Source organism: Dipodomys merriami, unplaced genomic scaffold (genome assembly GCF_024711535.1).
Source record: "Dipodomys merriami isolate MVZ:Mamm:240054 unplaced genomic scaffold, mDipMer1.0.p SCAF_3561, whole genome shotgun sequence".
Lineage (NCBI taxonomy): Eukaryota > Metazoa > Chordata > Mammalia > Rodentia > Heteromyidae > Dipodomys > Dipodomys merriami.
Window position 1 is genome coordinate 642 of NW_027205117.1, and position 16,764 is coordinate 17,405.

General features: G+C 43.2%; 1 protein-coding gene across 1 annotated transcript; it reads right to left on the minus strand.

Moving 5' to 3' along the window:
* Positions 1 to 4,685: 4,685 nt before the first annotated feature.
* LOC138804104 (centrosomal protein of 63 kDa-like) lies at positions 4,686 to 16,102 on the minus strand. The gene is made up of 5 exons (XM_069988361.1): positions 15,909 to 16,102; positions 13,681 to 13,767; positions 8,389 to 8,591; positions 7,006 to 7,282; positions 4,686 to 5,052 (listed from the first exon to the last, which is right to left on the minus strand). Exons 1-5 carry the CDS (start codon positions 16,050 to 16,052, stop codon positions 4,894 to 4,896), a joined length of 870 nt encoding a protein of 289 aa, XP_069844462.1. The 5' UTR covers positions 16,053 to 16,102; the 3' UTR covers positions 4,686 to 4,893.
* Between the last annotated feature and the right edge of the window lie 662 nt (positions 16,103 to 16,764).

Below are 16,764 nucleotides of genomic sequence, written 5' to 3' on the forward strand. Positions count from 1 at the left end.
GTAGGACTATGCTTCTTGCTGGGGTAGGCAGGCTGTAGCTAGCTTGGGGTGAGACTATTGTTTTTTAATTGGAGATAAAAGTCTCATAGATCTATCTGCCTAGGTTGCCTTTGAACCGTGATCCTCAGATCTCTGATCTCTTGAGTAGCTACGATTACAGGCCTAAGCCACTGGCACTTGGCTTTATTTCTTTATACTTTGGAAGTACTGTGATTTGAAATCAAAAAGTCTTGAGCTATGCCCTTAGCCTGAAAGTCCCTTTTGCTTTATTTTTCCTTAGGGTCTAACTTTTGCCTGAAGCCAGTCTGTGACTGGGACTTTCCTACTCCTGCATAGTTAAGATTACAGACCTAAATACCTACCCTCAACTTGTTTTCTGAAATAGGGTCTTGCTAACATTTTTGTCTAAAGTGGTCTCAAAATCTGATCCTATCTCCACCGGAGATAAGAATGAGCTACCACACCTAGCTCATAAAAAGTTTTAAGCAATAGTATTTTCTCCTCTGCTTTTGCCCCTAAGAAGCACAGAGGGAACCTGGCAGCCACTAGCAACTCAACTGGACAGCTGAATTAGTTTGTCCATCCACGCTGCAAGCCCTCTTGTCCCTTTGCCCTGCCTGATTCTCCCGATTGGCTCTTCTTGATGCAGTTTTGTATGCTATATCAAACCACATCTGGAACAAGCCAAAAAGAGTCCTTTTTCTCTTCTCTGAAATTCTGCATCCAATGCTGCTCAAACACTTACGTCCTCAGAGACAACCTTATTTTATGGCCACCCGCCTCATCTGTACTGGATTCAAGGATGTTTGGCAAACGAAACACCATCACCCACCGTTTACCAGGTGTTATGTGCATGAATATGGGAGGGGAAGTAGAACTGTTTGGAGAGAGATAGGTATCAAAATGGAATGCTGTAGACTTGTTTTCCATTCAATGTGACACTTACATAGTACCTGCTATGGCAAACAGTGTTCAAAGTGCTTATAATTATTAACTAAGTTAATCTTCCCAAAAAGTCTATATTAGGGATGCTGTTTATATTGTCTTATTTTGTATATGTTTAAAAAAAAAAAAGAATTACTTGCCCAAGATTGCACAGCCAATAAAGTAGCAAAGCTAGGTCTTGAGAACAGGGTTGTCCACCTGCAGAGTTGTCTGCACTCCACCTCTTGGTTCTGACAGACCAGACCCTTCCCAACCTGTTGAGATCAAATGAGGCCCCACAGGAAGACAGTCTCCAACCCGCAGTGGTACTCCACCATGCCCCCTCCAGTTGAAACCTGTATGGAAATCCAGGCAATTCCCCCAAGTTCCTTGGGAATTCAGGGCAAAAGAAACAAGAGAATTTACCCAGCCAACCATGACTGAAGAACACCAAAAGCAGACCAGATCCCTCACCTTCTCGTCTCATTTGAGCCTCCATATCATGGAATTTGTAAGACAAGCTAGAAAACTCAGAATTAATTTTGACTGGTTTGGGTATCTGGCTAATAATGATTTTGGTGGTGGTGGTGGTGGTTGAGGGGCTGGAACTCTGGGTCTGGGCACTGTCCCTGAACTCTTCAGTTCAAGGCGAGCGCTCTACCACTTGAGCTACAGTGCCACTTCTGGTTTTCTGGTGGTTAATTGGAGATCAGAGTCTCACGGACTTTCCTGCCTGGGCTGGCTTTCAACCGTGATCCTCAGATCTCAGCCTCCTGAGTAGCTAGGATGACAGGCGTGAGCCACCGGCGCCCAGCCTGGCTAATGATTTTTGAAAAACAAAATTGAGATGCTAAATTACCAAATGTCCTAACAACTTCAGCAATCAACTATTTCACACTTGTAATCCTCGCTACTTAGGAAGATGAGATCTGAGGATCAAGGTTCAAAGCCAGCCCAGGCAGGAAAGTCCATGACTCTGATCTGCAATTAACCACCAGAAAACTGGGAGTGACACTGTGGCTAAAGTGGCAGGGCACTAGCCTTGAACTGAAGAGTTCAGGGATAGCACCCAAGCCCAGAGTTCAAGCTCCCCGACAGGAAGGGAGGGAGGGAGAGAGGAAAAGAGAAAGACCGTATACATTTAAGGAAATAGTACCTTATGATTCCTCAAGCGTGGTCAGTGACGTCAGCCTATCATCATCTCAGAAGCAGGAGCAGCTGCCTTCCATCTGAAGCCAATGCTTGACAGTCTGCAGATCAGAATCCCCCCTCAGACCAGTCCACATAGGTACTGCGTTTCCAGAGCCTGCAAAGCCTTCAGAAATGTAGTTCCAATAAGTCCTCTTAGCCCCATTTTAAGATATGCACACTAAGGTGCAGAACAGTAACAACACCCATTCATCTGGTGTTTGTCACTATGTGTTACGATGAAGTATGCTGACCAGCTCAAGAGACACTGAGTGGTGGCCCGCGCTGGGAGAGGGGCATTGACGAGTAATTATGAGAAACTCCTCGTGGCTAGGAGACAAGCAAAACTTTGTCACAGGAGACAAAGATGCCCAAGTGAACTAGGTATTAACCATGCTAAGCTGGTGACAAAGTATGGGAAGAGGAGAGTAGCAAGGCTACATACATGGTATGTTATGACAGACCGCACAAAGAAAGCGACAGGGAGCTCCTGACACTGATCGCCTGAATGCTGGGCTTTTGTAAGGTGATGAGGATTCAATCAGGAAAACACACAGGCAGTTTCATTCAAATAAGTATTCCAGAGCTGGGTGCCAGTGGCTCAGACCTGTCACCCTAGCTACTCAGGAGGCTGAGATCTGATGATCATGGTTCAAAGCCAACCCAGGCAGGAAAGATCGTGAGACTTTTATCTCCAATAAACCACTCAGAAAACCGGAAGTGGCACTGTGGCTCAAGTGGTAGAGTGCTCGCCTCGAGCTGAAGAGCTGAGGGACAGCGCCCAGGCCCAGAGTTCAAGCCCCACGACCAACCAAAAAGGAAGAAAGAAAAGTATCCCAGGGAGTGGTGAACCCTATAGAGAGGAGCTACCTCAAGGCAAAAACCTAGAGAAAATGGGGTGAAGTAGATTTGAGATATGGTTGTCAGGAAAGGCTTAACTCAGGACAACCTGCAGAGTACAGGCCTAAGAGGTTAGTGAGAGAAGGAAGTTCTAGGTAAAGAGCAAAAGGTTTGTCTTGAGCATAATAAAGCTTTCTGCACCCAGGAAGCAAAAAGGGGGCCAGCATGGAGGAGCTCGCTCAAGGATGGTACAGTGACAGGAGCGGGTCCAGTTCCCTGAGGCTCTGTAGAGCACTGGAAGTCATTTGGATTTTAGCTTGAGTACCAAGGGATTCCCAGGGAGTTAGCAGTGACATAGGTTTCTTCATCTGCCTCAAACACAGCTCTGCAGGCTCTGTGGGTGGATATCACTGGACTCAGGTGTAGAAGAGCACCGCCAGACTCTGCGTCTGGCGTAGTCTACATCAGGGCTATGGAAGTAGAGAACAAGTGGTTGGCCCCGAAATGGGTCTGAAGGCAGAACTGACAGGGTCTCCCAATGGGCCGGGTTAGGATGGCTCCTACAAAATGGCACACAAGGCCAGGGCCTGAGATCAAGAGACCGCTGCTGAAAGCATTTGATGCACACGGTACTTACCAGGCATCCACGTGAATGTATCTTGTAAGCAGCTAGGTAGCTAGGAAGCAGCTCTGGGAAGAGCCCGAGATTCGTTTATTTATCTTGGCACTCAGAAGGCTAAGCCAAGAACATTCCAAGTTCGAGACCAATCTGGGCTAGAGTGAGTTCACGGCCACGTTATGACCTATCTTTTTCAAAAAATAAAAAATAAAGTGTCTATTTAGAAGAGGAAAAGCCAGTTATGTTGAATGAGCAAGAAGTGCCAGACAGGTAGGTAGGTAGGAAATAGGAGTGCCAACTGGGGAAAAAGACACTGACCGAGGTTATATTGTGACCTTGGGAGCCGCAACTTGGGGAGGGTCAGGGGGAGTTGGGATTGTAGAGGGCTCAGAAGGGCCCTAAAAAACAACAACAATGACAAACATCAGAAATGTTTTTATGGAGGGCAGCAAAGTAACATAGGAAGAAATGTGGAACTGAGAAAGGCAATGTACCAGGATGTTTGTATCCAATGGGAGCAATCACTGAGGCTGGACAGTGACAGGACTTGGCCCTGCAGCCAGCAAGTTCACGACACCTGCTTTCTCCTTATCCCTAATCGCATGTTCCAGTTCTTGTGCTGGATGCCGCTTCGATGGTCCTCATCCTTCAGGGCTCCTAGCTAGCAATCTGCTCTTCTCTGCCTCCTCCTCCTTGGTTCTTAATCAACTCCCATGGCCCTCGGATGCCTTCTGAGCCTTGACTTCCAGACCTCTGTCTCCCCGGAACCTCTCCTTGCGATGCAGATGCTGAATGTTCCCACTGGATGTACCTGCGGGGCTCCACACTCTAAAGATGGCCCTGCCCCTCCACCAACCTCGTCCACTTCATACTGGAGCAAGAGGCTCTTTGCCAAGGTATTCAGCCTGGCCCCTTCATAGACTTCCAGCCAGACTCAACTCAGGTCAGTGTGCCTCGAACCCGTGCTTCTACTGCACACTACCCTAAAAGGAAGTTCCTGCAACGAATTTCCAAAATGTTTCATCAAAGCTTTATTTCAATTAGTACGAACCTACTCAAATTTCACTGGTCAGGAGAAAAGTATCACTTTCCGGTAAGAAATATCCATATGAGAAAAGGTCTGCAAAATGGTTTATTCTTAGAAATTACCGCTGGAAGAAGTAATTCAAACAAACCAGTGCAGTGAGAAGGCATAGAGAAGTAGCATTTTCCGGATCTCTTCACCTGCTTTAGTAAGCATCATCACCTGTGGAATTTTAGACGGTTTGTTCATGCTGAGCCTGGTGCTCAACGTCGCTTCCGGTTTGTGGGATGGTGAGTGGCTACATGAGGGCTGTGAACTGTCTCACTGTCTTCTCACTCTCTCTTTTCAGTTCTTCAATGTGGGCATCGAGGCGTTCCAGAATATGATGAGATCTCAGCTCTTCTTCTTCCAAAAATCTGGTAGCTATGGAGCCCAGGGGAGACACAGGCATGGAAGACTAGGAGAGGAACACATCGTGACATGGGTTGAGAGAAAGAAATACACACGCTGGCACTATTTATGCCATTTTCTCACTAGTAATATTTTAAAAGTATAGTTTCCCCTGAAAAGCTAAGCTTTAGTTTTTATCCTAATGACAAGAGCAGTAAAAGAAGAAAAAAAATCAGTTAAGTTCCGCAAAAATTAACACAGACCCTCTTGACCCAAATTGTATCAATAGGAAGGGTGAAATAAATGCAATTATTAGGCACCAATTTAGACCTGTAGAGCCTTAGGCGCTCTAGAAGAGAATGCAGCTAATGCCTGCCGTTTCAAACCTAAGAATTCAGAGTGTGACCTTCTTGAAGCACAGAAGGTCTACAACAGATCAGGCGCCAGTTCAAATCAGTTATTTTCCCTCCCCTAAAATTCCAGTCCAGGCTTTTTAATTTGAAACACTTACTCTGGTGATGTTTTAGAATTCAGATCTTAGGAAAGTGATCGAAGAAGCATGGCAGATGTAGACCGTCCCCGTTGGCAGTAAGTTCTGTCCTGCCATCACCCCGAGTTGGCAATTACAGAACCACTCCCAAGGGGAAATGCACCAAGGTATACACACACATCGGCCTCACACAGATTACAACCTGAAACCCTAGACACTGGGCCTGGGAGATCCTGTGGTCTCCATTTTACAAAAGAGAAACGACATTCAGTGCTGAAGGACTCTCCCAAGGACAATTAACTGCTGCTGAAGTTGGGGTTCAAACCTGATACAGTTGGCCCAAAGCGGAGGTACTTACGCTACACTGCACTGCCCAAGCCGTCACCATCCACTCAGTCAGGAAGGCCGAGGGTCACCTTCTACCACCTCCCCTGAAAACATCCCCACTGGTGACTTAAATATTTCCCAGTTCTGTGCATGCCCACATGCTGATGGTGGAAAAGCAAATAGACAATTTCTGAAGCATGAGATCCACTCTATTTGCTTGGTGAATGCTGAGAAAACACCCCATAACCAACTACATTTTTGTTTTTTGTCAGTCGTGGGTCTTGAACTCTGGGCCTGGGTGCTGTCCCTCAGCTCTTCAGATCAAGACAAGCGCTCTACCACTTGAGCCACAACACCACTTCGAGATTTTTCTGGTGGTTCACTGGAGATAAGCGTCTTGCCGGGGCTGGCTTTGAACCTCGATCCTCAGATCTCAGCCTCCTGAGTAGCTAGGATGACAGGTGTGAGCCACCAGCATCCAGCTATGTTGGTATTTTTTGAAGCAAGATGCAGGGCTACTTACACTGAGCAGGGAATGCTCAGGACAGGAAGGTTTTGGTACCAAAACATTTTTCTGCTAAACTAAAGGGTCAGGTTAGCTTTCAGGGGTTTTTTTTGGATTTCAGAATGCCATATAAGTTAAATGGAGACTTAAGAAACCTTTCCATGAACTTGTTGACACGTATGAAGTCACCATAACCAAGCACGTACATAACCACAGCAGATGATAGTAGCTAAGAGGCCTAAGGCAAGTGCTTCAGGCAGAAAGGCAAAATGCCAATGGAGCCCAGCACTGCTGCAGGGCCAGCGCAACTCTAAGATCTGTGTATGGCACCCCAGACCCACTCTGCACACCTCAGATACACGGCCTTCCTCCACCTCCCCCCAGACCCTGCTCCTCTACGCTGTCTATGCCTCGGGCTTTCTTGGCTGGTGAAGATCTTCCCTGAGCCAACCATTCTGGTACAGAATTGGCTCTCAGAAAAAAAAAAAAAAAAAGGCAGGAAAGGATTTTTCAGAACTAGGATAGACTGTGGAAAAAATGGCTTTGGTTGAATGTCTTCATGAACAAAGCTGCAAATCAGAAATATATAATAATAATAATAAAGGTAGTTATGACAGATAATTACTAAGAAGCTTCTTGGTCTTTAAAATCAAACTAAATCAACTAATGAACTAGTAATGTCAGAAAAGTTTCCATACCGAAGATACACACTCTTCTTGGTCATTCATACTGTCAGAATTGGTATCAGAATTGGTCTCGTTTGTATCCGGCACTGAAGGCAAAGTGTCAGTCGGACACAGATAGTTAGAAGCCAAAGACAGAGTGGAGCTGCAAGGGCTGCTCTGAGAACTCCGGGGGCTGCGGGCTCTGGACCTGGAGTCTATGCTATGCGTTGCTTGTCCTCTCGCAAAGTGGAGGCCTGCTTTATGCTTCTGGGTCTTTATTCCTTCGTGTCTGTAATGGCCATAGTCTGGCCTGGATGGCAGATTAAAAAACAGAACACATGAAAAATGGTAGCAACGTTTGTTTTTTCAACAGAAGCTTTTTGGGATGTTGACTTAAGCGTAAACAAAGAGGCTAACTATTAGGGCTCTGTAATTTTGAAAAGGAACAGACCCCCTTAGTCCAGGTGTCGCTTTACCTATTCAGGATCTCAACATCCGACCTCCACTGCCAGGCCTTACTCTCAAACACTTACACTACATTAGGAGGACAAACAGGCCGCCAGAGAAATCCAGAGAGGCTGGTGTCGGGACAGGGAAGTAAACCTGCACATAGAACACACCCAGCCTCATTGAGGCGTAGAGCGGGAAGGAACTATTAACAAGGACTTTATTAGAAAAATATATAAGCCCTGTGATACAAGGTCAGTGAGGCCCTTAGCTTCCTTCTTAGGATAACAGCCTATAATTTAATTCACCAAAAATACAATGGAGCGCCCATGGCTTCTACCTGTCATCCTAGCTACTCAGGAGGCTGAGATCTGAGGATCGTGGTTCAAAGCCAGCCTGGGGAAGGAAAGCCCATGAGACTCTTATCTCCAGTTAACCACTAGAAAACCAGAAGTGGCACTGTGGACAAGTGTGGTAGAGTGATAACCTTGAGTAAAAGCAGCTCAAGTTTAGTCCCCAGTCCCTGAGTTCAAGCCCCATGACCACCAACACCACCAACAACAAAAAGCCAAGTTCTACTTCTTATGGAAAGGGGAGGGTTGAAGTAAAAGGCAGCATGAAAAGTCTGAGAAATAAAGATGTTGTTTTTACCCAGAGTGCACAAAGCTAGTTTTTTTTTTTTTTTTTATCCCGTGTCGGGGATCAAACTCAGGGCTTTATCACATGCTAGGAAGTGCTCTACCACAAGCTACATCCCAGCCCCAAACTGTAAAGTTTTAATGAAAAGTGCTCTATGGCCTCCCTCCACTCTAACCCAATCGCACCTAGCTTTGCTGTTTACACTGTACCTCAGACTTAAACACAGGGCCCTTTGATGATTGATTTTGCGTGAGTCAGGAATTAATTCTCGAGTGAGTGAGAATTGTGTTGCAAAGTACACATTTAAAAGAAACGTTTAAGCAATTTTACTTCAACTCTGTGTTGAACTCAGCTGTCCTGCTGTGTGGTGCCTTAAAGATCCTGTCATCTTTTTGTTTACACGCCTCGGTAACCATGTCCAGTTGAGATTTGGTATCCATCAAATCTTTTTGTAGTTGCTGATTTTCAGACACTAATTTGTTTAATGCCTCAATATAATTCTCCTGAAGGTCTGCTAGTGAAATCTCTTTTGCCTAATAAAAAAAAAAAAGAATACTAGAATCACTTAATTTATACAACAATACTTGTGATCTCTGACACTGCTGGTTGAAAATTTGAATTTGTTTTATTTGTAACTAAATCAATTTCTTTGCTTTGGAAAAACTGAGTATTTTTCTCTAGTCCTCTTTAGACTAACAGAGAAAAATAGTCTGCTTGTTCGAGCAAATGGAACTGGAACATTAGAAACAGGCAGCGTGTACATCCACGCTAAAGAAAAGAGGGACCAAGATGGAGGAAAGCTGGGAAAAAGAAAACAGTGGCAAAAAGCTCAAGAGCCCAGTGCACCAGGGAAGGACATCAAGAGAACAAGCTCAAGGAAAGAACTTTTAATAAAACATTCTAAAAACTTAAAAAAAAAAAAATTCTGGCTGACAGGGGACAGCTTTTAAGTAAATAACCTTTCATCTGCATAACATTCATGTAATTTTGGCACCCACTCTTGGATATAAATTTGGATGTGATAAGGCAGGACTCAATTATATGGGGAGAATTACTACCTGATCTGGGCTCAGCTCTGTGATCCTAAACTTCATTATCCCTTCAATTCTAGGTTTTTCTTGGTAATACAGGGCCATTTTCTTCAAATGACAACGTATTTTAGTTACGAGTCTACAAAATTATAGTGATCTTTACAGTTCAGTGATATTTAGCTTGCTCTTTTCTGTGAAAAAGAACTCTGAAAGGTTGCTAGTCAATAATGTTCTTGACAAACGTAATCCATCTAACTAAAATATAAACTTTAAAATATACTTGTTACTATCTCTATACAAGTAGAAACAGTAAGTTACAGAATCTTCCCACAAGTTGTCCATGTCAGGCAAAATTGCAGAGAACATCTGCACCACAGATGACCTAAATTTTAAACTAGTCAGTTTTTAATATGTGGCAAATATTTTATTAAAGCTACTGCTTTCGTTAAGATAGTTTACTGAAATAGCATTTGTTAGCCCAAGCTCATTTTGGAAAAGTAATTCCACCTTCCCAGGTGGTAAAAATGAAAAGGACACTTCCTAATAATTATTCTGAATAAGACGTGTGGCATGTTCACATTGTATGTTACTCATAACCTAGAAAAAAGCTTAAACTTATCATTAACCATACTTTAAAAAAAAAAAAAGATAACACTTGATTCAAGCACCCTTATTTCTCAAAGTTATTTCTGTATTAATAATTATAGATAAATGAATATGAAAGGTAATATATAAAAGCTGACTAGCAGGCATGTTTTTAATTTGGAAAGAAAGAATTACCAGTTGGATGGAGATTTCAGGAGAGATTCCGAGAAACAGAATCTTTGATCATAGGCTGGCTTAAGTTCCCCTGAGCGTTCTCAGCTCTTGAATATGAGTAGGTAATCACTGCACAAGATAAAGTTCTCCCCAAATGAATATTACGAATTCTGAGTCTTTTGAGAATTCTGTAGTGTAAATCAGATTAGCACTTGGTTTTCTTTACGACTAACTTACTGTTGGCTTTATTAGGGTAGACAGAGTCATTTACTGTTTACCCACTCAACTTACTCACTTACCTGGCCACCTATCCAAAGCAGCCAGACACACATACAACTTTTCCCTTGTGTGAAGAAAAGAAAGGAAGGAAGGAAGGAGGGAGGGAGGGAGAGGAGGAAGGAAGGAAGGAAGGAAGGAAAGGAAGGAAGGAAGGGAAGGAAGGAAGGAAGGAAGGAAGGAAGGAAGGGAGGGGAGGAAGGGAGGAAGGAAGGAAGGGAATTTTTCATTATATTATTACAGGAATTTGGGAAGGGACCAAAATCAGACAAGTTCTTTCATCTGCCATCTGCAAATTATTTCATTTCATATCTAGGGAGCCACAAACTAACCATTTAAATAAATAGTAAGGGATGCTGGACAAGTCTCCTTGTTCACTTGTTATTTATATTATGACTTATCTATGACTTATCTACTTACATTCTTGGCCTGCTTTTCCTACTAGATTATCTTTTCCTTATTTCCTTTGTAAGAAATTCTTATATGTGAACATTTTATATTAATCTTTTATCTGTTTATAGATTGCTTTTCTCCTCCTCTGTTAAATTTTTAGTGGGATCTTTTGCCATCCAGAAATTTTACATGATGCATGATGCTTAGAGAATCTTACCCACATGACAGATTTTAGAAATAGTTCCCCGGGGCTGGGAAGGTGGCTCAGTGGTAGAGCGCTTGCCTTGCATGCTCAAGGCCCTGTGTTCCATTCCTCAGCACCACATAAGCAAAAAGTAAAAAGCCGGATGTGGCGCTGTGGCTCAAGTGGTAGAGCGTCTAGCCTTGAGCTGAAGAGCTGAGGGAGAGCGCCCAGCCCCAGAGTTCAGGCACCACAACCGGACCCAAAAAAAAAAAAAAAAGAAATAGTTCCCCATTTTTCTAGCTGAAGTAAAATATTCTTTTAGCCTTCTATACTTTCGTCCATCCCAGCCTCCATAACTGTGAGATTAGAACTAGTTGGGAGCATTTTTGGAGGCATAATACTCTCTGCAGGTATAGAAAAAGAAAATTTCTAGTCATTGGACATTTGACCTACATCAAGAGAAGATGGAGCAGAATAGAAACATCATTTTATAAAATCACAAGAATTTTATTACAAAATAACTCACTGTTAGCTACTCATTATAGTTTCTGGAGCTTGTATGCATTTCTTATCCTTCCTACCAAGTAACTGTAATATCTTAAAGACCAGAATCCTTCCTTATTCATCCTGCGTTTTATTGCAGCACCTACTAAAATGTTTTTCAGATATTCTAAAGTACTTGGATTAAACAAATTACACCTTGTAAAAACATGTTTAAAAACTAAGTTTTGTAAAAATATGCTTTATAACCAAAAGATATTGTGGCCAGGTGCTAGTGGCTCATGCCTGTAATCCTAGCTACCCAGGAGGATGAGATATGAAGATCATGGTTTAAAACCCAGCCCAGTCAGGAAAATCTGTGAGACTCTTACCTCCAGTTAACCACTAAAAAACAGGAAGTGGAGCTATGGCTCAAAGAGTTAGAGTGCTAGCCTTAAGCAAAGAGCTCAGGGACAGTGCCCGGGCCCTGAGTTCAAGCCCCACAACCAACCAACAACAACCACAACAAAAAGATTATAAGCATCATCACAAATGTAACAGAAATAAAATATACCTAGCATTTATTGCACACTAAGTGACAGTACCAGTATTACAAGGGGCTCAAATTGTTAAGTGCTCAACAAGTGCAAGAACACCAGTTCTCAAAAAAAAAAAAAAAAAAATCCATGGAAGGTTAAGATTGGGAAGTTATAGTGCCAGGCCAGCACAGACAGAAAAGTCCTCACGACTCTCTACAAAAAGGAAGTTCGACGTGATGGCATGTGCCTGTAATAACCAGCAATGACAGGAAACCCAAAGTAGGGTAGATCACAGCTCAGGGGCACACCTGAGCAGGAACCAAGACCCTCTCCTAAAAACAACCGTTAAAAAAAATCGAACTAGAAGCCAGGTGCCATTGGTTCAGGCCTGTAATTCTAGCTACTCAGGTGGCTGAGATGTGAGGATCACAATTCAAAGCCAGCCTGGGCAGGAAGGTCCACAAGGTTCTTGTTGCCAACGAACCACTAAAAAGCTGGAAGTGGAGCTATAACTCAAATGGAACACCAGCCTGGAGGGAAAAAGCTCAAGGACAATACCTAGGCCTTGAGTTCAAAGACTTGGCAAGAAAGAAGAAAGAAAGAAAGAAAGAAAGAAAGAAAGAAAGAAAGAAAGAAAGAAAGGAAAGAAAGAAAGAAAGAAAGAAAGAAAGAAAGGAAGAAAGAAAGAAAGAAAGAAAGAAAGAAAGAAAGAAAGAAAGAAAGAAAGAAAGAAAGAAAGAGGGGAAGGAAGGAAGGAAAGAGAGGAAGGAAGGAAGGAAGGAAGGAAGGAAGGAAGGAAGGAAGGAAGGAAGGAAGGAAAGAGAGGAAGGAAGGAAAGAGAGGAAGGAAGGAAAGAGAGGAAGGAAGGAAAGAGAGGAAGGAAGGAAGGAAGGAAGGAAGGAAGGAAGGAAGGAAGGAAGGAAGGAAGGAAGGAAGGAAAGAGAGGAAGGAAGGAAAGAGAGGAAGGAAGGAAAGAGAGGGAGGAAGGAAGGAAGGAAGGAAGGAAGGAAGGAAAGAAGGAAGGAAGGAAGGAAGGAAGGAAGGAAGGAAGGAAGGAAGGAAGGAAGGAAGGAAGGAAGGAAGGAAGGAGAGGGGGGAGAGAGGGAGGGAAGGGAGGGAAGGGAAGAGAAAGAAAAAGAAAAAAGAAAAAAGAGCTAGAGGAAGGGCTTAGTGGTGAACACAGTAGCCTAGCAGTGTGAGGCCCTGAATTCAAACCCAGTACCATCAACAAATAAAGCAGCAGCTAAGTGCCAGAACAATGCTGAACACTTTATATGTGTCTCCCTTACCTAAAAACAGACTGTACATCTATTTCATCTTATACGTAATATAAAAGCTGGGAAGGTGGCTCAATGGTAGAGTGTTTACCTTGCATGCATAAGGCCCTGGGTTCAATTCCTCAGCACCACATAAAGCAGAAAAAGCCAGAAGTGGCACTGTGGCTCAAGTGGTAGAGTGCTTGCCTTGAGCTGAAGAGCTGAGGGACAGCGCCCAGGCCCAGAGTTCAGGCTCCACGACTGACCAAAAAAAAAAAAAAAAAAATTATCTTCCTGCTGCTGGTATGAAAACTCATATTTTGTTCACATACATCACTGTTTGCATTTCATTTTTTAAATTTCTACAGAAGAAAAATTCCACTGTGCCATATCACTATTTACATACTGATATTTTAAGTCTTTTTTTTGTCGCTCATGGGTCCTGAACTCTGGGCCTGGGCATTGTCCCTCAGCACTTCAGCTCAAGGCTAGCATTCTACCACTTGAGCCACAGTGCCACTTCTGGTTTTCTGGTGGCTAATTGGAGATAAAGTATCATGGATTTCCCTACCCAGGTTGGCTTTGAACCACAATCCTCAGGTCTCAGCCTCCTGAGTAGCTAGGATTACAGGCATGAGCCACCATCATCCAGCTCTTAAAATTTGTCTTTGATAGTAGCAAAACTTAAGTTTCTATTTATGTACCTCATGTAAACCCAACTCCAGTTTCATCACCACTTCAGAAAGACGACGATTTTCTATCTTGAGTAATTCCAGCTGATTCACAATCTCCTAAGGAAAAATAGAAAAATTATGAGAAGCAATTCATGTGTGTCTTATGAGATCTTTCTACATGTAGTTTTCAATAAGCTAAGTCACATTCTTCATTCATAAACATACACACCTGCATACATATGCACTTCCTAAAAGAATGTGTTAGACATGTTATCAGCTGAGTCAGCATTCATGAGATGATTCCATAGTCATAAGTCATAATCAGGGCAGGAACGGCAAAACCTGGTAAAACCTCAACCACTCTCCTGCTGTAGCCTTCTCGAATTTGACATCTATCTCCAGCATCGCCTGGACTTGCATTTCTTTCACAAAGCAATCATTTATTTTTAGTCTTCATTTTTCTTTAGTTTTTCTGTTTTGACTATTTGTACTTTAAAAGACTCTTGACTTCCTGGGCTTCTTTTTTTCCTTAGCAAAAACTACCTGGTTAATCTCCTCCCTACTGTTTTCTTTTCAGTTCCATTCTAATATTTGTTTCACTGTAAGCAAGAAGTATTCTAAGTTTAGATAAGTCACTGCTCTGTAGAATTTCTTATTCTCTAATTCTCTTGGGAGTTTGAAATACCAACTTCACGCAAGGATTCGGTGCAGCTAAATACGGTGTAGTTACGGATTTCCATACAAAGTCCAGGTTTTATCTCCAACCAAATATGCCAAACTAGTGCTCTCTCCACCAGATCCCTATGCATGAATCTTTTACACAAAAACTGCCATCTTCCCCAAATTAAAGTCTAGATTTTCTTTTCTTTTCTTTTTTTTTTTTTTTGGTCCAGTCCTGGGGCCTGAACTCTGGGCCTGGGCGCTGTCCCTCAGCTCTTCAGCTCAAGGCTAGCACTCTACCACTTGAGCCACAGCGCCACTTCCGGCTTTTTTCTTTTTGCTTATGTGGTGCTGAGGAATCGAACCCAGGGCCTTAGGCATGCAAGGCGAGTGCTCTACCACTGAGCCACCTTCCCAGCCCTAAAGTCTAGATTTTCTATCATTAGAGAACATAACTTTTTACTTGCTTGCCCGAGTTTATTAAATCATGACTGGTATCTCTAACTCTCTCTTCTTCATTCTTCCTATCCACCGAAATACAAGCCCATCAATTTTACCAGGGCCTATCTATTTCATTTCACCCCCTTGCCCACTACTCAGAATGCCATCCTGCACCATACAAGGCTCTGGGTGCTCTCTCTACCTCTCTGCCCTCCCCACTGTTTACAAGACGTTCTCTATTGACCTCACAACCACACAGAAAGCCCTCTCCCAGGGCAAAGTCCTTCAAAGTCTCTGTTTTCTAGCTTTGTCCCTGCTATTCACCCCACTAATACCTACTTTTCTCTTAACTGATACAGTCCTCCCCCTTCACTAGCTCATTCTTATCTGACTCACAGGGTTCCTAACTTGGATACCACTCTTCTTTGGGGCCTGAGCTCCTAGCACCTCATGCACACACCACTGGTACTGTCACTTCAGTCTCCGCCCCGATCTTCACCATGCTGCTTATCCCAATTTACAGAATTCTATATTATGGGAAGCATGTCTTTAATAAATTCAGTCTTCAAGCCGGGCGCTGGTGGCTCACGCCTGTAATCCTAGCTACTCAGGAGGCTGAGATCTGAGGATCGCGGTTCAAAGCCAGCCCGGGCAGGAAAGACTGTGAGACTCCTATCTCCAATAAACCACCAGAAAAGCGGAAGTGGCGCTGTAGCTCAAGTGGTAGAGCGCTCGCCTTGAGCTGAAGAGCTGAGGGACAGTGCCCAGGCCCAGAGTTCAAGCCCCACGACCGACAAAAATAAAAAATAAAAAAAAAATAAAAAAAAAAAATAAATTCAGTCTTCAAAAACAAACATAAAGCAGGGCACTGGTGGCTCACGCCTGCAATCCTAGCTCGAGAGGCTGAGATCTGAAGATCATGGTTCAAAGCCAGCCCGGGAAGGATAGTCCATGAGACTCTTATCTCCAATAAACCACTAGAAAACCAGAAGTGGCACTGTGGCTCAAGCATCAGAGCGCTCGCTGTGAGCTGAAGAGAGCAGGGACAGCTCCCAAGCCCAGAGTTCAAGCCCCATGACCGACCAAAACAAAAGACAAAAAAAAAAAAAAAAACATAATCTTAAAAAATACCAAATAAAGTTTTGTTCAGACTTTACCTTATGCTCAATTGCTTTCTCTTCTGCCTTCTGAATCTCTGCTTTGAGCTGCTTTTCCATGTCTGAGGAAGAACACTTGGTGGAGGCAATAGTGATATCTCGCTGATGCAGCTCCCGAGTTAGCTGGCTGATTTCCATCTTCATTCCTTCCAGTACAGAGCTATAACTCTGCTCAGCCTGCAAAATTTGTTCTTTCAACTATAAAAAACCAGAAAGAAAAGTTAAGAGACAACCTATACATGAAAAAAGTCTATTAGTAGTTAACAAAAGAATGGTTATCTTACAGTAAGCTGTGAGATTTGGGGCTAGGAATGTGGCTTAGTGGTAGAGTTCTTGCCTAGTATGCATGAAGCCCTGGGTTCAATTCCTCAGTACCACATAAACAGAAAAAGCTGGAAGTGGCACTGTGCCTTGAGCAAAAACAGATCAGGGACAGTGCCCAGGCCCTGAGTTCAAGCCCCAGGACTGGCAAATAAATAAATAAATAAATAAAAACTGAGGATCAAAATCAAAATCCATCAAGCTTTATTTAGAGAATAGCACCTCTCACCTTCACTTTGCTTATATTTTTGAGCTACAAATCTTAAATATTTTGCTTATCTGGTTTTATTGTCTACAGAAGATAATAACTAGAAAATAGACAAAAGGACTGAGTGTCAGTGGGTCATGCCTAAAATTCTAGCTATTCAGTAGACGTGGATGTGAGGATCACAGTTTGAAGCCAGCCCAGGCAGGGAAGTATTGAGAATCTCATCTCCAATTAACCACAGAGGAGAAAAAAAAAGAAAAGGGAGGGCGGGGAGTGTAGTCATGGTGATGGGAGGGCAGGAATGGTAGAGGAAAAACAAAGGAGGAG